At 43.4% G+C, this 26783-nt stretch overlaps 1 protein-coding gene across 4 annotated transcripts in view; it reads left to right on the forward strand.

The window, feature by feature from the left end:
• The window catches only part of ngef (neuronal guanine nucleotide exchange factor), a 40008-nt gene extending 13527 nt beyond the window's left edge, over nucleotides 1–26481 (forward strand). For 3 of the 4 annotated variants that reach the window (XM_028961143.1, XM_028961144.1, XM_028961145.1), the window contains exons 2-15: nucleotides 5561–5651; nucleotides 5922–6110; nucleotides 6287–6351; nucleotides 7612–7820; nucleotides 9708–9868; nucleotides 10335–10487; nucleotides 11587–11716; nucleotides 11812–11886; nucleotides 21516–21605; nucleotides 21722–21885; nucleotides 21960–22118; nucleotides 24053–24132; nucleotides 24629–24733; nucleotides 25293–26481. In XM_028961143.1, coding sequence (XP_028816976.1) covers nucleotides 5561–5651; nucleotides 5922–6110; nucleotides 6287–6351; nucleotides 7612–7820; nucleotides 9708–9868; nucleotides 10335–10487; nucleotides 11587–11716; nucleotides 11812–11886; nucleotides 21516–21605; nucleotides 21722–21885; nucleotides 21960–22118; nucleotides 24053–24132; nucleotides 24629–24733; nucleotides 25293–25498 — 1877 coding nt within the window. In that variant the 3' untranslated portion in view covers nucleotides 25499–26481. Of the gene's footprint in view, nucleotides 1–4567; nucleotides 4617–5560; nucleotides 5652–5921; nucleotides 6111–6286; nucleotides 6352–7611; nucleotides 7821–9707; nucleotides 9869–10334; nucleotides 10488–11586; nucleotides 11717–11811; nucleotides 11887–21515; nucleotides 21606–21721; nucleotides 21886–21959; nucleotides 22119–24052; nucleotides 24133–24628; nucleotides 24734–25292 lie in introns of those variants that run through there. The other variant, XM_028961146.1, reaches the window with a different exon arrangement.
• Nucleotides 26482–26783: the final 302 nt, after the last annotated feature.

The raw sequence follows: 26783 nt of genomic DNA on the forward strand, positions 1-26783 counted from the left end.
TGGACGAGGAGCTGCGTAGCCTGTTGTGAAAGAAAAGGTCTAATCTTGTGAATGTTGTAGAGAGTGAACCTGCAGGATCTGGAGATCACAGCAACGTGATGGTTCAGACTCAGTTTGTCATCAATCCAAACTCCAAGGATTTTTGCAGACGCCGTGGGTGTTAACAGTAGAAAGCCAATTTGAATTGAGAGGTTTTGCTGAGGGGAGTTGTTGCCCGGAAAGATCAGAATCTCAGTTTTGTATAGATTCAGTTGGAGGTGTCACTCAGACATCCATGCCGATATGTCCGAGAGACAAGCCAAGATTTTTGTGGTATAGTGGTATCTTCTGGTGGGAAAGACTAATAGAGCTGGGTGTCATCAGCGTAGGAGTGATCAGAGAAGCCATGTGATTGGATGATGTGACCAAGTAAGCGAGGGTATATTGAGAATAGAAGAGGGCCAAGGACAGAGCCTTGTGGAACCCCTGTGGTTACCCTAGAGAGGACAGATGTCTCATCTCCCCATGATACCTTGAAAGACCTGTCTTGAAGATAAGAAGTGAACCAATTTAGTATGGTTCCTGTAATTCCTCAATTTGAGAGTGTGGTGAGAAGAATTTCGTGATTAACTGTGTCAAAGGCAGCAGATAGATCAAGTAGGATGAGGACAAATGATCTGCGGGCAGCTCTTGCAGCACGAAGGTCATGGCCAGGAGGGAGGTTTCAGTCAAATGTCCTTTCCCGAAACCAGACTGAAAAGGATCAAGAAGATCATGCTCGTGGAGAAATGAAGAAAATTGACCCAGGACTGCCTGAGAATGTTTGAAAGAAAAGGAAGGTTGGAGACTGGGCGGTAGCTATCCAATACAGACGGGTTTAATGTGGCTTTTTTGAGAAGGGGAGCCATGAATGCCTGTTTGAAAGCAGTGGGAAAATGTTCCTGTTGTGAGTGAGGAATTTAAGACGTGTGTCAGAGCAGATGTTATGGTGGGCTGTATGGACTGAAGGAGGTGTGAGGGGATGGGATCCAGGGGGCAGGTGGTTGGGTGACTAGACTGGAGAAGTTTAGACACGTCAGATTCAGAGAGCGTGGTAAAGGAAGACAGTGTTCTGGTTTCAGAAGTAACAGTGGGTCTGGGATTAGGGGGTGAGAATTGTTTGCTAATGTCAGCCACCTTCTGATTATGGGGCCACTTCCTTAACCGCTAGGCTACCACTGCCCCTATTATGACCACCTGCTCCTTGTGCCCCATTATAAATGCTTTATGAGAACAACCCACTCCTGAGACAAAAGCCCAGACAGCATACCTGTCAGTATTACAAACCATTTTCTACTGTGCCGGCACCAACTTTGGAGGCCAGTGCCCACTCCTGCGACCAACGCTCGGACAGGCCCATCAAAATTTATTTTGGAATTTTGGTTTTGAATTTGATAATGTCATTGTCATGGTGTCGGGGTAAACAGATGGACACACTCGACACTGCATACAACAAACTGGGGTTTAATATAGAGAACAGGACCCCATAGCAATACATGACAGACATGTTAATGACCCGATGAGGACAAAGCACAAAAGGTGAAAGTGATGAATTGTTACATGTGACACAGAACAGCACCCAGTGCACACAGTAAAATCATCCCTGCGGGAGCAGTGGGCAGCCATGAAAGGCGCCCGGCGAGCAGTGTGTGGGAATTTTTTTCTCAGTGGCACCTCAGTGGCATCTTGGCAGTTCGTGACTCGAAACTGCAACCTTCTGATTACGGGTCTGACTCCTTACCCGCTAGGTTGCCACTGCCCTGATGAACATTTAACACTAGAAGTCCCAGAGAGCAGCCATTTGGCTTTTCTACCTATAAAACCCACAGGACAGTCATTTGACTGGAAGACATTTAACTAATATCCTTAATCACCTGTGAACAGATGCTTTTGTCATGTAAACAAGGCGGGGCCATGCTGAGCCACTTCAAGGACACTTGTGTTTCACTTTGATATCTTGGGGAGAATTTAACACACATGGGTTTTTTTCCTTTGTTGAAGAGATTTATTGATAAAAACAGTACAAAATAAAATAAACAACAATCATTTGTACAAATATTTACAAATAATAATAAAAACTGACTGAGTACATTTCAGCAATCACTCACAATCTTGGCATTGCCATGGCATCTCCCGTCTACATTTACCACATGTGTATCTGTAGCAGTGAACACATCGCACAGTGGCATGATTGTTCTTGCACTGGTGTTTGACCTGGCACATGGCTCTTTTTCCAGGGCTAGGTGTGGAGGGTTGTGTCCGAATTGTTCATTTCTTGTCTTGTTCGCAGCCATATGAGAGCTAGCCAACTCTCGTGCAAGCTCCACCAGGAAGTCCACCTGTCTTTCTTGCTTCCCGGTGCATGCTTGATATAGCACATGTGCATTCAATGCTGCCATGTCAATCATGTTATAGAACACGGCAACTGGCCAGCATCGTGTTCCACTGGCCCCGGAAGTGTCTTAAAGTGGCCCTGTAATCAGTGTACTCCCGCTCCATCTGGTCCATCACATCCACACCACACTTTGTGGTGTTGTAAAGGGTGACAGTGTTTGGCTTCCTTTTGGTGGTATTATCAGTCTGAACCACGCTGTGCATGCTGCTAAGAACATAGACGGTCTTCTTCCGTTTGGCCGAATATGCTGTCAGTGTGGCAGCAGTGGTTGAAAACACCTAATAAATAAGAAATTGTTATTATCATAGCACTTTTACACACAATGACACACTTGGAGCTGTTGATTCTAAAAACCACAAAAGACCAGCAACATACCTGAGTGGTGAATTCACTGCGATCTGTTTGTCTGGCGGATTGAGGAATTTCCCGGCGAATCTTGTTGACTGTGCCGAGGATGGTGGTTTTCCGGCTAAGCAGTCACATGATCCATCACAACCTCTCACATCCTCTCTAAAGCTGCAGGACTGCTTTGACAGTACCAACTGGGGCATTTTCAAACCTCCTGACCTGGAACTCTACACTGACAGTGTACTGTGCTACATATAGAGCTGCATGGACACTGTCACAGTGGAGAAACCTATCCGGTTTTAGCCTAACCAGAAACCTTGGATGACAAGGGAAGTCCAGCAGCTGCTAAAGGAGAGAAACACCGCCTTCAGATTGCACAGGCATGGTGATAAAGCCTGAAGAGAGGCACAGGAAGGCCAAGAGGGCCTGTAGGAGGAGGATTGAGAAGCACCTGGACAGTAACAACAGCAGGCAGGTTTGGCAGGGATTCCGGCACATCACTAACCACAGGACCAGTAAAAGAGATGCTGACGGCGATGCCTCAATGGCAGAGGAGCTGAACCACTTCTTTGCCCACATTGAGATGGAGACACCAGAGGCAGCTGTTCCAATTGCAGAAGCAGCAGCTCACATCAACTCCACCCCCTCCCTTAAGGTGGAGGAACATAAAGTGAGATGCTCTCTCCAGGTTATCAACCCCAGGAAGGCTGCAGGAGACGTCCAGAATCACTGTCAGAACCTGCCAAAGATCTTCAAGATGCCACTGTCCCAGGTCTCTGTCCCACCCTGGCTGAAATCCTCCACCATAGTCCCCTTACCAAAAAAATCATGGTGCACAGACAATTGCCTCCTGATCACAGAAAAGACCAAGGAGATTGTTGTGGATTTCAGGAAAAGGAAATGAACCACTTTACATCAGTGGAGACTGTGTGGAGAGGGTGTCAAATTTTTGGTGTTTGGACTTTCACATCATGGAAGACCTGTCCTGGGATGTGAGCTGAACAGAGCTGGTGAAGAAGGCTCAGCAGAGATATTATTTCCTGAGATTTTTTCTACCCTGTTGCTATCAGGGCACTTAATGTCATTTAATCAAGGTTTCCACCAACAAAAACTATTTCGTTCTCATGTGCAATAAGGTTTGTTCCTCACCTGTTTTGTATTCTATTAGTATATGTCTTTTTTTCTTTTTTAAAAGCGTTTTTACATACACTATTTAAGACACCTCTCAATGTCAGGGACCTATTTGCTACAATGAAAATAAAGATATTCTGATTCTGATTCTGATAATAGGTAATGCAAGCACAACCCCTCTGGAGTCACTAGATATTTTTAGTTGGTGTAGCAAGAATTTTTTACAGTGCACAGCCATCTCTTTTCTCTGCATTTTAAGGAAATCTCAGAGATACCCACTCTCCAATGATGACTCCACCAATTAGAATGTTCTGTCACCTGCTTCACCTCTACAAATCCACTATCTTTATCTGAAGTTTTGTGTAGTTCTCACTCAGACAAGCACAAAGATTTTCTATATGCATTATTTGTTGACAAAGGTTATTATTTGTGGATTCAAAAAAACATATTTGTCACAGGGGGAATACGATGACGTACTTGCAGACATACTTTCGGCGTGGGGATAAGCCGTCGTACCGGTAGAGGACGCTGGGCGAGCGGGGCAGGAGGACCGGGGGCGCCTGGCCGGCGAGGAATGAGGAAGTAATGGACGCGCTGCAACGCAGCGGGGAGTCAGTTCGGGATCTTTGGGAAGGACCGGGGCAGAGGAGAACCGGAAGACGGCGGGTTTCAGGATGGTTCGGTATCTTTGGGAGGACGGGAGTAGGTCTTGGGCGGCAGAAAGGTAGGGGAGCATGGAATCCCGTCTTAGCCGAGGGGTCAGGTAGGTTCAAGGTCAGGGGCAGGAAGAGGTTGGAGTCAGGAAGTTCCGGTCGCGGTTCCTTTCGTGGTTTCCAGGGGATCAGGCAATTCTCGAAGTCGTGGGCAGGCGAAGGTCGTATTACGGGAATCTCAATTATCGTAGGTCGTGGGTAAGAGAGCTAGCGTCTCTGGCGAGTAAACTCATTTAACTCATACAAAGAGCGGGCGTGTCTCCTTGGTGTTACCTCCCTTTTATACTTGCCACCGCCCGCTTCCCTTTCCTCTTCCGGGTTGCCGTCTCCCAGGCTGGTGAGGTGCCCTCTAGTGGGCTGGAGGCGCGTTGGCCATGACAATATTTGATGATTATGATTTAAAGCTGAATTGTTAGTTGTGTTTCTTGTAGAGCATCTCTGTACTCTTTGAGCATGCAGTAATGGCTAACATCTTCCTATATATGGTTTTTGAGATTTTCCTGCTTTTGATGACATTTTCCAAACCATAACAGTGTAAAATAACGGGTTTTGATAGAATAGAAAATCCTGCAGTTACATCTGCGCCATGAACTATCAACCCAGAAATCTTCCTAAACATAAATTTTTTTTTTTATTTATTTGAAACTTTTTTTGTCAAATTGGAGTTTTGAATTTTTTTTTTTTCCATTTACACTTTTTTCCACACTTGTCCAGGGACAAAACAAATGCCACATATGTTTCAAGATTGTTGAGCGTGAAGCATTTGTGTGCTGAAAATTAGCCATTTAAAGATGACCAAAACTGAAGGATTATGTAAACTTTCGGATCCAACAGTGTATCTTTGTCACCATGTTGACCATTGTTGATCACATTATTGTGTCAATGCAAATTCATTTTATAACAGCAGGGGGTTCTGGCTGTGAAAGATGTAAATGTGGACTGTTCTGGTTTGCAGGCCCCACCATGCCACATTGGCAATCTCAGAGCTACGACCCCTCGATCCACAGACAAATGCCAAAAACTCCTAAAGAATCTTTACCAATTCAGTAAGTAGACACACATGGATACACTCTTTCTCTATCACCCTTTTACACAGCACACTTGTGAATTCTTGGCCTACCTGTGCCATGAAGCTGAGATATCAGGATAATCTAGAAGGTCACTGAAACCTTAAGTCAGTGACAATGTGAGTGCAAGAAGCTGTGTTTGTGTCACTGTAACTACAAGTGTGTGTAGGTTATGTATATTTGATCTGGTTCTTTTTGTATGTATTGTGGGTCCTATTCACCTCTTTGTTCTAAATCTTCGTTGCTAAGCAACGGTACAGCGCACAGTCCTAGTTCAGTGCGAGGCGGAGCATGGGCAACGACAGGAGAATCACGGCTTAGAGGAGCGATGGAAGGTTTGAGGGAACGCACAGAAAACTGCTCGCTACAAGATGCATACGCGCACCCAAACACGCTTCAACACAACACTACCAGGGACACCAACGATATCACACTACGGTATGTGTGGCTTTTTATAAAATGCATCTGAGATAAAATTGTGTAAATGGGTCAATCTGTATTGTTAATAATGTGTGTGTGTGTGTGTGTGTATATATACACACATTATATATGTCCATATGTCTAAGCTTGAATGTATATGATATGTGTATATATCACTCCCCCCGGCCCAACAGTGATGCCTTAGAAAATATGGAAGAAGATGCTAGTCACATCAAATTTAACATCATGAAGAATGTGGGTAAGTACTCAGATACACACATTTATTTTTAAAGTTTTGTGAAAAATACAATTTAGAAACTTACCATAATCTAACAGTTTTGTATGCTTGTTGTTTTTTGGGAAAATATATATATATTTTTTCAATAGTCAGAATTGTACCACATAAATGTAAAACATAAGCATCATGCACAATAAAATGTACATATTCCGATTTAAGACAGAAATACTGCTTGCACATGTTTTACAGTGTACACTAATGTATGTGCAAATTATTTGTGTTTTTCTAAAAAAATGCAGATCCCTCATTCTCTCTCTCACCTTTTTCTGTTTTCTCACTTCTTCTCTGCTCTCTTCCTCCCACACTGTTTTCATTCGCTCACTCCAGCTCTCGCTTTATATAAGAAAACGCCCACCTGAAGGATGTGAATCTGTCTAGATGGTGTTACACAATCATTAGTTCGAAGGTCACTGTATGTGTGTATTCATTTTGAGGTCAGACAAACATACAACAGAGACCCTTTTTTCACTGCATGATACTGGCTCAGCTCACCTCGACAAAATTTTATATTCTACATTCAATTTGATATCCCTGAGTAGGAAATGTGGAAAGGTGAGATGAAAACCACTGCAGACTATGCGCAGGCCTGACAGCAGTGTCACTATCACTGTGTGTAATTATGAAGCTCTGAACACAACCCAAACACTTGACAGCATTCTCTGATTAAGTAGTCGATTCACAAGACACAAATCACTACAATTCAATTTAGCCCTAACCAATTAATATTTATATAGCAGATCTGCCCACAAATGTCCAGAATATAACTGTCGGCACCATTTTATTTCAGATCCGCCCATGCACTGCTGCACATCATACACATTGTAATACAAGTGTTAATTAAACATTTTGTAACACTGGAATTACCTATGAACGTGACCCTAAAAATTTATGATTGCATTTGCTGTCCTTTTGCATTGTATGTGTGCATTGTGCATTGTATTGATGACATCACATTACACTGGAAAATGAAAAACATGTTTGCAAAAGATGTAGAGTTGAGTAGGTGTTGCAATAGAAATAGTAAGATGTACTAATTCATGAACCATCAGAAATTCTTAAGTTATATGTTTTTCTTTCTTTGTCATCAATCTTGTTATTGCAGATTATATTAATAGTAATTAATCATTAATTGGCTTTTCCAACATACAAGGATGAAGATAATGGGCTGAATACGTACTGAGAATGAGTCTTTGGTATGTAATGTAGGTGCTATCTTTTCAGGATGCCTGTATCAGGAGTACAGGGACTCGTCAAAGAAGCAGGAGGTGGAGCAGCGGCGACAGTGTGAGGGTACAGCTGCACAGGCTCCTGCACTTCAGCTGCAGCTGCGAAGTCACACACGTTCCCTCAGCTTGTGGCAGAACCTTCCTGCAGTGCAGGAGAGCGGACTGCTCACACACCTGCCTCAGAAAGAGGTTATACTGCAGGAGGTATCCAAGCACACACATATACACACCTGCCATGGCGATGTATGACAACTACGTCTGTAAAGCAGCAGAAATTATATGTTCAAATCCCATTTAAAGCCTCTGCTTTAAATCAGCTCTGACTCCACAAGATCTCAGAAGGAGTGGTATTAGAAACAAATGACACTTGTGACACTTGAAACAGGTGAAGCGTCATGAACCATTTGTAGTATTTTGACACCACTATACTCTTTTTTTAAAAAAAGAGTATAGTGGTGTCAGGCTTTTTTTTAGTAATTTATCATGCTTTTTGGCTATACTCTAGTCATATAATGCAATAAACCATATATTAATACTGTTTTGACCCATCTTATTTTATTCATAAAAATAAAACAACACTACACTAAGATAAACAAAAACATCACTCTTGATTAAAACATAAGAATAACAAGATAGGATAATGTGGCTGACTAAAAATAGTTTAAACAATACATGTCAAGTGGACACATAATCACAGTTGTGATGGAGTGCTGGAGCTATCAGTTTGGAGTAATCAGTTTAAAACTTTCAAGCATCTGAGCAGCAGATATGAACAGACAGAACATTGCATAGTTTAATGACAATTATGTTTATTGGAATTTGGTTCCTGACATTAGTGTTCAGAAGTGTTAGTGTTAAGTGCAGCTTCTCTAAAACCTTTGATAGAAAATGTAATTAGGAAGAACAGAAGAGTCTAAATTATGCCATAGAGTGTTTAATTCACATACTTTTCATAATCTAGTCTCAGTAGGTTATGTCAGTATGTATGTCAGTATGTAACTCTAATAATTCAAATGTAGCACCAGGTTCCAGTGAAACGCAATAAAGCGTATTCCAATTGTGATTTTATGAACTCTGGCATAAGATATCATTATCATCTGCATATCATCATGAAAACATCATCCAAAACAAGAAATACTGCAGGATAATATAAGTTGTCTGTATGTCATCCGAATTTCTTTAGAAGGTGGGTGATGCAACAGGACAATGACCCAAAACATCAAAGAATAAAATGGCTTCAGAAAAACAAAATCCATCTTTTGTAGTGGCCAGGTCAGAGGCCACACCTCAACATTTAGAGCAATTATCAACACAATTCAGAGGCCATGGAATGACTTGGAGAGATCCATGCACATAAAATGTGCAATAATATGAGCAATCCAAAGCAGTTCTGCCAGGAGGAATGGGCCAAAGTTCATTCTGAACCATGTGCAGGTCTGATCTACAGATACAGGAATGACATGGTTGAGGTCTCACTTGCATTAAAGCACACACATACACCAAGTTACAAATTATTATGCAATTAATATTTTTTCTCAGATTTTCTTATATAGTCAATGCAAATGGCAGTCATCATAAGTTTCAAGTTATCTGCCATTACAGTTTCATTGGAATATTACAGAACAAATCTCCAAATCATGACAGTATTTTCAAAAATATATTACATAACTTGAGGTCAATAAAGATTTAAAGGCACATTACTTTTGTCAATACCCTTGACTTAAATGAAGATCTGATTACCTTTTATGACACATTAATGCAGGAAACCATGAAATTCACAAACCTTTCTTGCCTCTATACATTAAAAAGCAATTGGTGATCATACAGCAGCAGAGCAGAGACATTTGGATGACAGTAAAATACCTGTGACATTCCTAGACCTGTTCACATTGCTGGGTAAAAGAAATTGGAAGTGAAATATATGATATTTATCTACTGTTCTACTATCTACTGTTAGGAAAGATATTGCAAGTGACATGATGTACCCAATAGTTTTAGATTCCTTCCTATTGCTGTAGATAAAACTCAATTGTTTAAGATTTGTATATGTTTTATTTGCAAGTAATAACTAATGAGATATTCTTTCTCAAGGCCATATTTGAACTGGTGACATCTGAAGCATCATACTACAAAAGTCTTGAGCTGCTGGAGACCCACTTTTTACGGAACCCAAGCTTATTCAGTACTCTCAGCCATTCAGACATGCATTTTCTCTTCTCCAACATTGAAGACGTGATAAAAGCAAGTGAGCGGTGAGCATCTGTATCCAGATCAGTAAATATAAATAGACAAATATTGCAATTCTGCTGAGAAAAAATGGAAAATTAGCTAATATTATTAGTAGATTTGTAAAGTGTAAGCAGACCAAGGTGTGTCTGTAAAGGTTTTTTTTTTTTTAGAACAGGCAAGGTTAAGATTTATTAGTAATTTAGTTTAAATTTAGTTTAAGCCTAAACAAAGGTTCATAAATTAAACTATATTGCATAAAGTTACTTGTGATAATAGGAATTATCATAAATTTGTTTTCAGAAATAAAAATGTTTTGTAAAATTGTTAACAAAATAATTGCATTTAGTTTGTTACTGTCCAACACGTGTATGTATGTATGTTAATTTGCTAATTGATTGTTCAGGAAATAACAATTTTTATGGGATGTTATATTTGTTGCTTTTAAAATACTGAACTGCTATAACTAACTGCTTTATAAACCTGCATTAGGTTCCTGATGGATCTCGAACACAGAATTGAAGAATCCATTCTGATATCAGATGTGTGTGACATTGTTCATCACCATGCTGCTAACTACTTCAGCGTCTTCATTACATATGTCATTAACCAGGGTTACCAGGAGAAAAGCTATCGCCGGATCTTGTAGGTGTACCAAAAATACCTACACATTCATGCAAATAAAAATGCAAATAAAGTAATACACACATAACACATGAATATATACTCAAAGCCTTTTTGTCTCACTTGCATTAAAGCACACACAAATCAAAGTTTTGATTGATCACCAAGTTCCAAATTATTATGCAAATAATATTTTTCTAAGATAGTCCATGCAAATGACAGTCATCATAAGTTATCCGCCATTACAGTACAGGAATACAGGAATATTGCTGAACAAATCTCCAAATCCTGACAGTATTTTCAAAAATAAAATACATAACTTACAGTAAAGTGAACACCGTTTTTCATGCTTTGACAACAAAAAAAGACAACAAAAAATGCATTTCCCATTTAGGCTTGATAGATTCAGTTCAACCAATGCAAAAACTAATTTTTGAAATTTTCATAGCTGTCACGTCCGCGAGCTTCCGGGTTTTACGGGGATCAGCGTCATACACAGCTCTCCTCGGCATGGCTCGACCTATTTACATTTTCAGCATTTATCTGAAAACTTACAATCAGTAGTTACAGGGGCATTTATTAACAACAGAAATCAAACCGGTGCGAGGGCTGAAAACAGGGAAAACAAAAGGGGAGAACATAAACTATCCCGCAGGCGTGTGGCAATTGCCAGATCTGAAAACAACTAAACTAAAAAAAAAAAGTTGCACGGTCCATATAAAAATGTCGCAGTCCCGAATGGCTGCTCATACGCACCTTATAACCGCCCTTCTGTCATGTAGATTGGTGCCAGGTGAGTCTCCAGCAGCGCCTAATCGTGAGAATAGTGTATTTCCTATAGCTCTTAGCTCTATAGCTACTTTATTACCTTTATTGAATAATGTGGTTCTCTCATTCTTTTCCTTCATTTATTTTCTGTTAATGTAAATGAAGAGATTTTCTTTTTTGTCATTTTACACAATTAAGTGTCTGACTGCCAAGGCTGCGCAGTTAAGAGTCCAAATGAGTGTGTAAACATTTATTTAAATAAATATGTGTAGGTCTCTATCTATATTTCTGTCTGTAGGTGTAATGTTCTTGTGTGTACATACTGTATATGCACATATTTGTGTGTTAATAGACAAGAGAATGGGCCATTCCGTGAGATTATGTCCCAACTGGAGAACCACCCACGAGTGAGAGGCCTGTCCTTTACTTCCTTCCTCATCCTTCCTTTCCAAAGGATCACACGTCTCAAACTGCTGGTGCAGGTCTGTGAAAATATTTGTCTGTGTCTACACGCTTGATAGAATATATTTTAATGTATATATGAAAAATTGTGATTTATATTAATTATGCTTTCCAGAACATTCTGAAGAAGGTTGAGGAAAACTCTGAGAGGGAAATGAATGCCGTGAAAGCACACAAGGAACTAGAGCAGGTGTGTGTGTTGTGCAAATGTTCTCTACCTGTAAGTTATGACTATAGTGTCACAACAATCAGGCGTGACACAGGTGAGCGAGTGCGTGAAGGAGGAAATGATAACCCCGGAGCAAAGAGATGCAAGGAGGCAGGTGAAGTTCCACCAGGTGAAGTTGAAGGCAAAAATGACTGAGCAATTAAGCAGCCGACATCTTGCCTTTTTATGGAAGTCGTGTCACCTCCTTTCCGCAAGCATTCCATATGATTACAAAAAAAAATTTATCAGCATTTTGCCACTCCTTGTCAGGATTGACGGCACCTAGACTCATTAACAGTGCCCAATCCGGACAGCATTCGCCGCGAGGTGCGCCGGGATCGGGTTGCTTTCTTCCCAGCGAGCCATAGCGCGGCGCCTTGTGATGACATCAGCGAAACATGGAAGTGGCAACGGAGGCATTCCTCCAGTGGACAATGGCCTGACTACTGCCCGTGGGAGCTGATCGGACGACCCTCGGAGTCACTGGTGGGAGGACACAGATGACAAAAGCCTCGATGAGGTGGATTTTCATTGGCCGGTCAGGGCCGGGATGGCTCTGCCCATCGCACGCGTCCGAGATCGTCGCAACGTCCGTGATGACCCACGTGACTTCCAGGGGTACGAGAAAGACACGGACGATGACGAAGACGCGAAATGGCCTCCGCCCATCGTGCCCGTCCCGGATCGTCACAAGGTCCGTGGAGACCCACGTCCCTCCCAGCAGTGTGAGAACAGCTGGTGGAACATGGCAACGTGAAGTTGCCAGCCAGCAACTGCGCTGCCGGAATCCGCCTTTCCAGCTCCGGTCACCGACCCGCGTTCCCTCTGCCTGGATGTTCCCCAGCTGAACATCCCAATGGTCCCAGGACCCTTCAGTGGAGCAGCAAGTATGTGCCAGTCTTTTATAACATCCTGTGGCATGTACTTTGCTGCTCTTCCCTCCCTTTCAGACACGGATAAGATCACCACCATCCTCGCATATCTGACTGGGTCAGCATGGGGCTGTGACGCAGCCCTCTGGCAGCGGGGAGAGACAGACAGAATGAGTTTTTCGGGACTTCCTGCAGAGACTGAGTTTGATCGGCTAGAGCCTGAGCCAGGGATCGAACTCTGCCCCTCCACCACTTCCAGCGCCAGTCAGGATCCGGGGCAAGAAGACTCAGCACTGGCGGGCGACGAGAAGGTCGCGCCTCCCTAGATCCTGGCTGTGCTGGACCAGGGTCACTTCCTGACCCTGGTCCAGCACAAATAATTTTTTGGGGGGGTGCAGTTCGGGTGTGGGGCTCCTCCTGAGGGGAGGGTGGGTTGGGAAGCGACGGAGCTGGGTCCTCCGGTAGGTGAGGAGGGCGGGCCAGGCATGGGCCTGCGTCCGCCTCCAGAGGGGTGGAGCCTCCCTGTGGGACCGCCTCCCTGCGTGGTGCAGGAAGGGAAGCTGCCCGCTCTACCAGCGGGGATGTGCAGCGAGAGGGGCTGCATGGTCCCAGAAGGCACCAGCCTGGAGTGAAAGCAATGGTCGCCGGAGCTTCCGGGACCGCCTCCCTGCGTGGTGCAGGGAGGGAAGCTGGCCGCTCAGCTGCACTTCCCTCCCCCCTCAGCTCGCGGTCGTGACAGTCCTTAAGATTAATATGTAGTATATTTACATAGTATTTACTGTGAGGGGTGACAAACAGACAGAAAATACAGACACATGAAATTCAACACAAACAAAATAAACATGTAAACCTGGGGGTGGTAGTAGCCTAGTGGGTAACACACTTGCCTATGAACCAGAAGACTACAGAGTCACAGGTTCAAATCCCACTTCCTACCGTTGTGTCCCTGAGCAAGACACTTAACCCTAAGTTGCTCCAGGGGGGAACTGTCCCTGTAATTACTGATTGTAAGTCGCTCTGGATAAGGGCGTCTGATAAATGCCATAAATGTAAATGTAAATGTAAACCAAACATCCCACAAATGCTAGAAGAGCTCTTAGGTCTTTGGAGCAAAAAAGAAAAGAAAAAGGAAATTCTCTAATTTCTCTTAAGAAGAGAACACACTCAAATGTGATTATAAGTAAAGCTAAATTGTATTCATGATTTTTTGAAAATTCTGAGAACATGTCAGTTAAATCAAATTTAATCATACTGATAATACTATATCACTGGTGTGTCAGTGTTGCATATTATTAAGTCAAATGTTGAAAGAAGTCATTTCTATTAGCCAATTTGTAATGCCAAGGCAGCCCTGGGCTAGCCAGGTGATGCCAGTCACAAGTGTTCTAATCATCCCCAGCTGATGTATTAGTGTTCTGTCATATGTAGTGCTGTGGTTAAGAGGTCGTATATCCTGCGGGAAGGAGCTTCTCCTCATTCTCTCTGTGTTGGCCTTCAGGGAGCAGAAGCACTTTCCTGATTGCAGAAGAGAGAACAGTCCATTGTTGGGGTGGCTGAGGTCCTTCACTATCTTCCTGACCCTGGTCCAGCACATCTTGCTGTAGATCGATTGAAATGCATGGAGCTCGGTACAGATGATGTGTACAACTGAACAAACCACCATGCCTGTCCTGCATGGTGCTGTTCCTGCTGTTCCTTAACCACCGTTTGTCACGTCCATGCGGACATGACGCGGCGGGTGAACGGAGAGCAAGACGAAGAGTGACGAGGAATGACGAGGAATGAAGGACGCTTTCACCTGACATCACAGAACAGGGGTTTAATGGTGAATCACAAGACAGGGGAGACATCCGAGACGTAGACACTGGTGAACACGGAACATAACTTCAAAGACCTGACAGCGAACAGAAACAAACAGGGCAGCTTTATACAATTAACACAGGTGAAAACGATTAGGGAACATTTCACATGACAACAATGAAACTCCCGGACCGGAGTAACCCCCATTTCAGACTGGATCGTGACACCGTTAGGATGCTCTCTATGGTGCCTGAGCACCTTGGAGGGCAGTCTAAAGTCTCTCAGATGTCTGAGGTGGTAGAGTCACAGCTGGGCCTTTTTCACCACGATGTTCATGTGACACGACCATGACAGGTCCTGCGTGATGTGAACACAGAGGTATCAGAAGCTCTTTACTCTCTACAATGGGCTCCTGTTGATTACAGGGGTCTGGTAGTTCCTATACTGCTTATTACTAAAGACCACTATCAACTAATTTGTCTTGCTGATGTGCAGAGGTAAAAAGGACAACATTTGATGGACAGTAGTTCCAGGTTGGGTGTACAAGAGGAACAACGCTCGCACTGTTGCACCAGCTGTAGTTCACCATCAAGCACATGCCACCTCCCCTTGATTTCCCCGATTCCTGTGTCCTGTCCATTCGGTGAACCGAGAAGAACTCTGCCGACTGGATGGCGTGGTCCGCCACTGCTGGGTTCAGCCATGTCTCGGTGAAGCAGAGGAGATTGCAGTCTCGAATGGCTCTCTGGAACTTTATCTTGGCCCTGAGGTCATCATGTTTGTTCTTCAGTGACTGGACATTGGCGAGCAGGATGCTTGGCAGAGGTGTGCAGTGTGCAACCTGTTCCTGATGCCGGCTTGTTTCTCCCGGAGCTGCCGCTTCATGTCGTGTCCTTTGTTCTTCCTCAGGATCTCTCTTGGCCAGCTTGGATCTGGAGCAGTTAAAAACTTTCAAACTTGAACTCAGATCAGCGTACAACCTAATCCGCATTTGTAACGTAGGACCTCCATCTCCGCTCGGAGTTGCAGAAGTTGGCCCAGTGATTTATCGGCCCCTACTGGATCCTGAACCCCATCAACCCAGCCACTTACGGTCTCTGAAGAACTGTCCTGTTGCCAAGTCACTTCATCCTGGATCCGTCCAGGTGAATTTCTAGAACTTTATTCTGCAAGTGTGAAGCCAGCCGAAAGGAAAAAGGAGACAGGACGAGGAAAAGGAAGGCAGGGAGTCAGGGCAGGAAAAACAGGCAGGGAATGAAACGATCTTACTTGAGGTACAAGGTGAGTAGGAGGGGGTCACTGAGTCCAGATAATGGCATTCAATGACTGGCCATGGGAGATGCCCATCTTATCCTTTTATAGAAGTCGCATCACCCTATTTCTCCGGCGCTCCCGGTCACTTGAGCGGAATCACTTGACAGTGATTTCGGAGCCGAGTCTAATGATGTGTGTCATTCAATGACCGAGCAGCTGGCAGCTTCTCTCTAGCCAATTTATAGGAGTCACCTTACCTTGTTTCCGTGTTGCTCCCAATCACATGATGGAGCAACACGGAGACGGTAGGTGAGGGGGTTGATCCGGCTGAGGATCCGGAATGGCCCGATGTATCAAGGGGACAGTTTGTGTGACTCAGTCCTGAGACGCAGGTCTTGTGTGGATAGCCACACTCTGTCCCACTCGGAAGCGCAGTCGACGGGGGTGCCGGCAGTCATGCTGGGTGGACATCCTTCGTAAGGCGGCAAGGAGGGCCAACCGCGCTGATTTCCAGGCCTTTCGGCAACCACGGATCATCTGACGGGCCGATGGGACCCCACCTGCAGGCACCTGGTGAGCGAAGATGGTGGGTTGATATCCATGGCAGATTTCAAAGGGGCTCTGGCCGGTGGCGGAGGAGATTTGCAGGTTGTGGGCCAGCTCCGCCCAAAGGAGAAACCCGAGCCAGGTGTGTTGGTGTTCCAACGCAAAGCACCGCAGGTATCGTCCCAGCTGTTGGTTTGCCCTCTCCACTTGGCCGTTGGTCTGGGGATGGTAGCCAGAGGAGGGGCTGCAGGTTGATCCAATGAGACAACAGAACACCTGAACAACAGCTGAGACAAATTGGAGTCCCTGATCGGAGACGATGTCCTGGGGGAACGAGAACCACGAGGTCAGCGGTTGTGGCAGAGGATGGTAGGCTGGGCATGGCAACCAAGTGGACCCATCCATAATGGTCAGGATGGTGGTCATACCATTAGCTTCCGTCCCCACACACTGCTCCCCGGGCACCTGTCATGGCTGCCCACTGCTCACTCAGGGTGATGGGTTAAATGCAGAGGACAAATTTCACTGTGTGCACTGTGTGCTGTGCTGCTGTGTATCACATGTGACAATTACTTCACTTTCACAGACCAGAAAGGGGGTGTCACAGCTTTGCAGCCAGTGTCGCCACTCCTGGAGGGCCCACCTGACTGCCAGCAGCTCACTGCCCCCCACCCTGTACCCTGGAAGGATCTGGGTGTTGAAGAATGGGGGCGGTGGTGAAATGAAGACACAAGGATTTAAAAGCTTGAATGGCCTCAGGGGTTAGGTGGAACGGACCTGATGAAGGTTTGGTGAGAGCAGTGAGGGGTGCTGCGGCTGTACTGTAGCCATAAAGCGACGATAAAAATTTGCAAACCCAAGAAACTTTTGCAGTTGTTTCAGCGTCGTGGGTAGGGGCCACAATGCCACTGCTTCCAGCTTCTTGGGCTCCATGGCCACACCCTGGGATGTGATGGTAAAACCCAGGAACGTGGTGGAGCGCTGGAGGAAGGCGCATTTCTCCAGCTTACAGTACAGTCGATGGGCGAGCAATCTCTTCAGTACTGCTCTCACGTGTTGGATATGTGATTCCAGGGTGGGTGAGTAGATGAGCACATCGTCCAGGTAGGCATACACCCACTGTCCCAGCATGTCCTGGAGAGCATCAATGATGAATTGCTGGAAGACGGCGGGTGCATTGCACAGACCAAATGGGATGACCAGATATTCACAGTGACCAGTGACCATGAAGGCGGTCTTCCACTCATCGCCCTCTCGAATGTGAATCAGGTTGCAGGCCGAACGGAGATCCAGCTTCGTAAAGTACTTCGCTCCCAAGAGGGCGTCGAGGGCGGTGTTGGTGAGGGGTAATGGCGTTCGATTTTTGATAGTGATTTTGTTGAGTCCACAATAATCAACGCACGGTCGTAGACAACCATCCTTCTTGGTCACGAAGAAGAACCCTGCCGCGGCCGGGGAGGTCGATGTGCGGATGGTGCCCATAAAATGGTTGGTACCCTTCAGTCAATGAAAGAAAATGCTTCAACAGAATTATTTAAAAAAATAAACTCATGAAACAGGCCTGGACAAAAATGATGGTACCCCTAACTTAATATTTTGTTGCACAACCTTTTGAGGCAATCACTGCAATCAAACGATTCCTGTAACGCTCAATGAGACTTCTGCACTTCTCAGCAGGTATTTTTGGCCAGCTTCTCATGAGCAAACTGCTCCAGTTGTCTCAGGTTTGAAGGGTGCCTTTTCCAGACGGCATGTTTCAGCTCTTTCCAAAGATGCTCAATAGGATTGAAGTCAAGGCTCATAGAAGGCCACTTTAGAATAGTCCAATGTTTTCCTCTTAGCCATTCTTGGGTGTTTTTAGCTGTGTGTTTTGGGTCATTGTCCTGTTGCAAGACCCATAACCTGCGACTGAGACCAATCTTTCTGACACTGGCCAGCACATTTCACTCTAGAATCCCTTGATAGTCTTGAGATTTCATTGTACCCTGCACAGGTTCAAGACACCATGTGCCAGATGCAGCAAAGCAGCCCCAGAACATAACAGAGGCTTAATTTTTCCGTCTGTGAACATAGAGCTGATGTGCCTTGGCAAAAAGTTAAATTTTAGTCTCACCTGTCCATAGGACATTCTTGTGGCTTGTCCACATGTAGTTTGGCAAATTCCAGTCTGGCTTTTTTATGATTCGTTTTCAACAATGGTATCCTCCTTGGTCGTCTCCCATGAAGTCCACTTTGGCTCAAGCAATGGTGCGATCTGACACTGATGTTCCTTGAGCTTGAAGCTTACCTTGGATGTCTTTAGAAGTTTTTCTGGGTTCTTTTGTTACCATTTGTATTATCCGTCTCTTTGATTTGTCATCAATTTTCCTCCTGCGGCCATGTCCAGGGAGGTTGGCTACAGTCCCCTGGATCTTAAATTTCTGAATAATATGTGCAACTGTAGTCACAGGAACATCAGACTGCTTCGAGATGGTCTTATAGCCTTTACCTTTGACATGCTTGTCTATAATTTTCTTTCTAATCTCCTGAGACAACTCTTTCCTTCGCTTCCTCTGGTCCATGTTGAGTGTGGTACACACCATGTCACCAAACAACCCAGTGGCTACCTGGAGCCCTATATATAGGTCCACTGACTGATTACAATATTGTAGACACCTGTGATGCTAATTAGTGAACACACCTTGGATTAACATGTCCCTTTGGTCACATTATTTTCAGTCTTTTCTAGGCGTACCATCATTTTTGTCCAGGCATGTTTCGTGAGTTTATTATTTTAAATAATTCTGTTGAAGCATGGTTGAAAAGCAATGTCTGACTTTCATTGGTTAAATTTCATAGATTTTTTATTTATTATTACTTTTGTCAGATTCAGGTTATTTTTGTGACCATTTTGAGTTTTTCTTTCATTGACTGAAGGGTACCAACAATTTTGTCCACGTGTGTTCGTTGCTGGCATCTCCCAGCTGACCACCTCCCCACGAATTCGCGGGGCCAGTCCTTCATAGTAAATCATCCGGAGGGTGTGGGCGTCCAGCTGAGTTTTTGCAGCCAGGGTTCGAAATTGTGCGGTGAACTGGCTGACAGATGAAGAACCCTTGCGCAGATGGTAAAGCTGCGATGCGACGTCTTTCACACCGTCCGGATGGCAAAAAGGTGTTTTTCAATTCCTCCACGAATTCAGAATATGAAATTAATGCAGAACTGGGGGATTTGATTCGTGACGCCCACTCCGCCACGGGACCAAAGAGTAGGGTGAGTAATAGGGCGATTCGAGATCGGGAGCTGGGGTAGCGGCGAGGCTGCAGCTCAAAAATCAACGAAAGAGTGGTGAGGAGCACCTCGCCGCTCCCCTCTGTCCCGTTCCAGTGCTCCGATAGAGACGTGTAGGAGGAGACGAGAAACCTTGGTGCGGCGGGACGCAAGGAGGCAGGTAAGTTCCCTCCGCGTTAATCTGCGAACGCGGACGACGTGAGCCGCAACACCACACTGATGTTGTCGTTTGCGTTTTAAGGCACAAGACAGGACAGAACAGGACGACAGGAAGGAGTTCAGGATTTAGGATAATAGAGAGGACAGGTACGGTCTTACTTGGTTGAGGATTTCGGAGCCGAGTCTAATGACGTCTGGCAGCTGCTCTCTAGCCAATTTATAGGAGTCACGTTACCTCGTTTCCGTGTTGCTCCCAGTCACATGATGGAATCATGTGACACAACGTTTCAAACAACTTCTGGATAAACACACAATTTGAACATCTTCATGCCACTACGAATATTATAGTACAAACATCTATTCGTTACTTATAATTTATGTTGAAAGACATAAATTATAAGTAATTTTTGTTTATATTTATATCCATAACAGCAGGCAAAGTGAGATGACATGGTGAGGTTATGGAGCCAGAGCCCCCAACCTTGCCACATGATCAGCTCAAGGGCACGTTTCCCGGATGGACGGGACAGAGGGGCCAATGATGTGTGGGGGAGGCGCAGTTCCGAGACCTCTTGGAAGTGTTGTTAGCTTTCGGTTGTTAGCTGGGTTCCCCAGGTTGTTGGGGTGGTTGGTTTTGGTTCCAGGTGGCAATGAGGAGGACAGTGACCTGCGAACGAGGGGCTGGCAGTCCTGGGTTGCGCCAACAGGTGGCGGTTGATCCACAGGTTGAACTGTACCAGCGCTTTGAAGGTAGATGGCATCTCCCTACTGATCATCTCACTTCATAGACCTTCATAGTACATGGTCCGGGTGGAGGTTCATGGTACAAAACTTGGCAGTGAACTGGCTGATGGAGGTAGTACCGTGGCACAGATGACAGCTGAGTAATATGCAATACGTGCGGTGAAAGGTGTCTGGATGGCTGAAGACGGCTTTAAGTTTTTTGTCATGGCCAACGCGCCTTCAGCCCGGCAGAGGGCGCTGGACAAGCCTGGGAGACAACGACCCGGAAGAGGAAATGGAAACGGGCGGCAAAGAGTATAAAAGTGAGATAATCCCGAGGAGACACGCCTGCTCTTTGAATGAGATTACTCACCAGAGACGCTAGGTTCTGAGTTCGCATCTCCCTGTGATCTAAGTCATGTGACATCCTCTCATTTATTCTTTTTTTTTTCTACATTCCTTTCTGTCTACATTCCTCTGAGACCATGATGCAAGAATACAAAGAGTACAAGAGTATAGAGAATACAAGTGCAAACAATTTCCACAGAACAAAACAGGACAACATGCAGTGCAATAGTAGTACAACTGTCATTCAAGATTGTTCTAAATGTATATGTAAGATGTCAATGTTGTACAAGAACAGGCTGCATTTCTGTGCGGTTGATTCCTTTTTTCACACAGGAGAAAACACAAGCCCATTTCAGTTCACCATAAAATTTAAAAGGTTATTACATGTTAATGACTTGAAAAGATTCATTTACAGTATGGATTTCTGATTTTGGGGAAATGTGCTTCAGGCTACCTCCAAATGTCGTCTTAAGTTAGTTTGGATAGTTTGGACTCAGATCTATTTATTTATTTAAATCTATTTTATTTATTTTAAATTATTTAAAGGGCTAAATGGGTGATCAGTTGTTATATTTTTCTCTCATTTGTTCATGTAGAAGTATTCAATCAACACTGTATGTACATTTTTGTGTGTGTTAGATAGTGAAGGAGTGCAATGAAGGAGTGAGGAAAATGAACCGCACTGAAGAACTGATTGGCATTGAAAAAACCCTTGAATTCAAGTCCAAGGTAGATTCACTTTACATCCCCAGGCATACCACAGAAACATACATACAACGTTCACCTCATCTATTGCATATTACTCTTTAATTCTTTGTTATTTCCATTTCTGTTCCCTGTGCCAGTCAGTGCCAGTTATTTCTCATTCACGATGGTTGTTGAAGAAGGGTGAGGTGCTGCAGATGGCCGGTCCCAAGAACACTAGAACCCTGCGGAGCAAGAAACTTTACCAGCCAATATATCTCTTCCTTTTTAACAACCTGCTGCTCATCACCAAACATAGCTCCAGGTTGAATATACCACAATGTTGCATATCAAATTGGCATGAACAAAATTTGTATAATTCGTTTTCTTTGTATTTAGCAATGAGAAGTTTCAAGTGTTGGACTCATGTTCCCGCTCCATGTTACGTACTGAGGATATGGATGACCAGGGACAAATGCTGGCCTGTGTCTTCGTGCTTAAACTGCTGGAAAACCAAGAGGAACGAACAGTCAGTTATATGATGAAAACCAGTTGCATGTAAGATCTTCCACACTATCAGACTGAACACATCAGACCATGTATAAGCTGCACAGCAAATACAGTGGTGGTGGCAGTGGTGGCCTGGTGGCTCACCGTGATGGGTGTTAAAATAATGACATTACTGAAAAAATATATAATTTCATTGTCGAGTAATCTAACCAATTACTATTTCCATGTCCACAACTGCATAAGTGATGATGAGGTTGAGTTAAAGGTTGAGTTAAACTTCACGGTAAGCCAACCAGAGGCAGAGCTGGGCAGGTCTTTACACAAACACATGGACATGGCAATGACAAGTTCAAAGTAGCATTTTTACAGTAGAAATACAGACATGACTTTTCCTTTGTTGGATTTAAAGGTAAGAATTTATATGTTAAATGTATATTATGCCCTGGAACAAAGTATTTATCTGTATCCATAATGAAATTTGATGTATCCATAATTCAAATTTGATGAAGCGGCTCTAAAGTAACAATAAGATTCAAGATTCAAGATTGGTTTATTGTCAGTACAGCAGTTAAAACTTAAACTTAAACATTGTACAGCTAAAAGTAAAACTACAAATTATGTAACTCAATCACTAACTTACGTTTTGAAAGAATGTGTCCAACACTGGTGGTAAATGCAGACCTGCAGGTTGGTGCTCCCGATGAGGTCCCCCTGAGGTGTCATCCCCACTCTTTCTATCCAGGAGCAATACAACTACCAGAGAAATAACCAACATAACCACATGTTAGGGACAGTGGGTCAATGCAGGAAGTGAAGGATGCAAACACACAACTTACATATTATAGAGACATACATATTCCTTCAGAAATTAACATTCAACGACCTAACAGGGACTTGTTAGGGTTCAGGGATTGGGGCACACATACAGACAGAACCGTACTTGAAATAAGGGTTAGGGTTAGGGTTAGGAGGAGGACAGGGGAGCGTGGAGCAGTGGTGTTAGGATTGCAGGAGAGAGACAACAGATCAGGGAGAAAATACTCACTGAGTATTTTCAAACGACAGCTCAAGACCTTCCTCTTTAAAGAATATTTAGATTAACTAGTAACTTTCTTATTGTCGAACTTGTGTACAGAATCTACAACAGAGTGAATAAAAAGATTGTATTCATAGTTGGGGTCCTAGTGAACCGGTAACTTGAAAGCATGTTGTAAGTCGCTCTGGATAAGGGCGTCTGCCAAATGCCGTAAATGTAAATGTAACAGGCAGTGATTGGGAGTTCAGAACCCAGATTTCAGCTCCGGTGCACACGTTAAAGGAGTGGAGATTTGGGTTACTGAAGGCTGCAGGCTTAAGAATGGTCAGAGACGGAGGGGTTGTTTGGTAACATCACTATCAATCAATCAGTTTAAGGGCCGTTCAAAGAGAGTAATAAAGGTACTGGCAGTGGTAATACAGGCCAGGTTCAATCAGCGATGGGGAGCAGCAAATTGAATAAACCCAACAATTAGTGTGCAGTGTCCAACATGACAGCCTTAGTTTTATACAGGACGCTGACCCTGTCTACTTCTGCTTCTGGGTCGCTGACCCCTCAGCCGCCATCATGCCCCCTGTGGACCAGGAGTTGGCGCGGTGGCTGTGAAAGGACTAGATACAACAAGGCAATATTCATACATAGACATCAGGTGCACAACGTCAGGTAATTAGAGTGAATATGTGGATATCATGAAAACTCTATAGACACAGCACCGGAGACCCTCAACACACACAGTTAGAACCATGACACTACAAAATAATCACCATGAGCACCTTGCATGCACAAAATTCTAAAAAAAAAAAATGATTAAATAGTGCATGGTGTCGCTTATGAGACACATATTTAGGCAAAATTAAATATGTAAAGCTGGTGTACAAATGTTGGTTCTGAATAGATATTTAGACTGATATCAATGCACATTGCTTTTCTACATCCCCCTTTGTAGGAGTGATAAACTGCGTTGGATCTATGCTTTAACACCAAACTTGCGCACAAGGTTCCTCTCAGCAAGCGCTCACCAAACAGGTAATACACTTGTATGAAATGTGTGTCTTGTACCCTGCCCTGCAAAAAGATGTAACTTAACTTTGAGGACTAGGTTTCTAGAAGCCTATTGGTTTATGAATTAAAATACAACAATGTCCCACCTTACTACCATTGTGACTGAGCAAGATGCTTAACCCTGAATGTCTCCAGGGAGACTGTCCTTGTAACCTTTTAAAAATAGCTTCAATGTTTTAGGAAGCACAGAGATTGGTTACAAGGATTCACTAGGCTCCAACTGTTAAAAGAACAGTTCAGGGAGACAGAATTTTTACACATGGATTGGCCATGTCACAACCTTAACAACACTAGGAAGACATTAATCTGTGGTTTATTTCTCCCATTCTGAAAAAAAAGCAAAAGCGTATTGCATACGTTTATGGAAACAATGCCGCATTTAACACATGTTCTAAACAAAGGTGAAGGTGGTTGGACCAAATATTAGAGTGGCAGGACAGTGTTTTAATACGTGTGTTAGACTGTCCTCAGGTGCAGTGTATCCAGTCATATTCATCTCAGGAGCCCGATGAGCTTTCAATAGAAATGGCGGACGTTCTTCAGGTTCTAGAGAAAACAGAGGATGGTGAGAATACATATGAGACCAAATACTTTATTTACAGTGGAAAATCCATATTCATATAAAAAACTATTAAAATGATTTATAAAATGAAACCATAACATGGCCAGTGATTCTCTGATACTCAGATTAGTGATGCAGATTATGGAATCAATATGAAATAATAATAATAATAATAATAATTATTTATTATTGATAATCAGTTCATCAGTTCAATCAAATTTATTTTACATGTTGTCGATATAATTCCCTATACAGGGTGTTTTTCTACTTGATTATCATTAAAATGATAACCTCTTTACAGGTAATAGCATTAATAGTTCAAAAGTTTCTAAAAATGAAATGAACACTTGAGATTTAATTGTTTAAGGTAATTCATATTCAACCTTTTTATCTGAACCTTTTAATCTATTATTTTATCTGAGCCTGCATTCAGATAAAATGTAGTTGAAATTGTTTTACAGTATAATAATCAGGTTGAACCCCAACCCTGAACTTGCAACATTATTTTTTAATTCTTGATCATCATAGTAAAAGTGAGTCTATACTACTTATCTTCTCTAAGGCTGGATATTAGGGGAGAGACTACATGATGGAGAGAGAGGATGGTTCCCATGCCGTGTGGTTGAGGGGATCCTGAATTTTGAGCTGCGAGCCCAGAACCTACGAGAATGCCAGCGTATCCAGCTTGCCCAGGGTGGGGCTTCACGTGGCCGACGCACCCACAAGCAATCTAAACCCACATGGTCTAGTGAATCACATCAGGAGTAGAGTGTGATGCAATCCTGTGATTAGAAGGATTTGTGGATTTTTGGACCAAGAGATAAAAACCTTTGTGAGTTCAGGAATGTGCATGTAAAATCACCCCAATAAAATCATAACAGAAACATAGAAACAAAGCCAAAGTTTGTTAATAATTGTCCAGAATGAGTTCTTGAATAGTTCTTGGATAGTTTCTGCACTCATGCGTGATGTGCATTATTTAATGTGTTTTAATCTTTTTGTATGTAGGCATGTATACATGTGTATGTTTATTATGTGTTTATACACGTCAAGTAATTCTCATCTCATTTTGTATCAAATAATTTATTGGTAATAAAAGGAATCTGATTGAATATTTTGTTACATTTAATGGGATGTTCTTCCTCATAATTATTTTCATAAAGTACAAAGTGGTGCTTGAAAGTTTATGAACATTGTTAATGTCACAACTGACTTAAGGCATGTGTACAATTACATGACAAATTTAAAAATAAACTGAACTCAAATAAAAATTCAAAATAGGAATGAGGGCAAGGTGAGAGTCACAGAAGGGAGGATGAAGCACACAAGAGAACAACCCAGACGGTATATGCACAGGAACCCTTTTGGACCGTGGCCTTGTCGAGGTCCACCTCTGGGAATGGAGGGGAGTGGGCTGGGAGTGGACTGGCAGACCAGGGATCAGACGGGAAGCTGATTCCCCACCCCCTTTAATCATATAGCATCCTAGCCCATATAGTAATTCCCTCGTCAACTGCCAGCCAATCAACACAACACAGGAGAGTTTGGAGTTTTGGATTGTTGTAGAGTTTGAGATAAGCCTTTGTTGTGTGTTAGTGATTAGTCTAGTTAGTGGTGACTTTGTTGGGTATTTGTATAGTCTCTCCTTTCATGGTGTGTTGTCCTCCTGTGGGTTGTTGTGTTGTTGTATATAGCACTTTAGGTTTGGTTGGTTGTTCACTACTCACTGTAAATAAAAGCACAATATTTCACTTGGGCCTGGTATCTGTGTATTCCCACCGCACACATTCCCCTTGTTTGTTGTCAGGTTTCCCAACACCTAGACGAGGACGTGACAGTGGCCAAAAGGTTTTAAAAATGACTAGTTTTCGGGACTTAAGGTTAGCAGCCATATGGAGTAGACGTGTGAGTTAGGTGCTTCGACAATTTTTGGTTTCTTTACTTCCTTACTCTTCTTTAAATGTTAAATTAAATCTTTGGTTTACAATAACTTTATACTCTACCCCACGGCTATCTACTTTTAATTTATAATGGCTACCAGAAGTGTTAAAAC

The sequence above is a fragment of the Denticeps clupeoides genome, chromosome 19 (assembly GCF_900700375.1).
Source record: "Denticeps clupeoides chromosome 19, fDenClu1.1, whole genome shotgun sequence".
Classification (NCBI taxonomy): domain Eukaryota; kingdom Metazoa; phylum Chordata; class Actinopteri; order Clupeiformes; family Denticipitidae; genus Denticeps; species Denticeps clupeoides.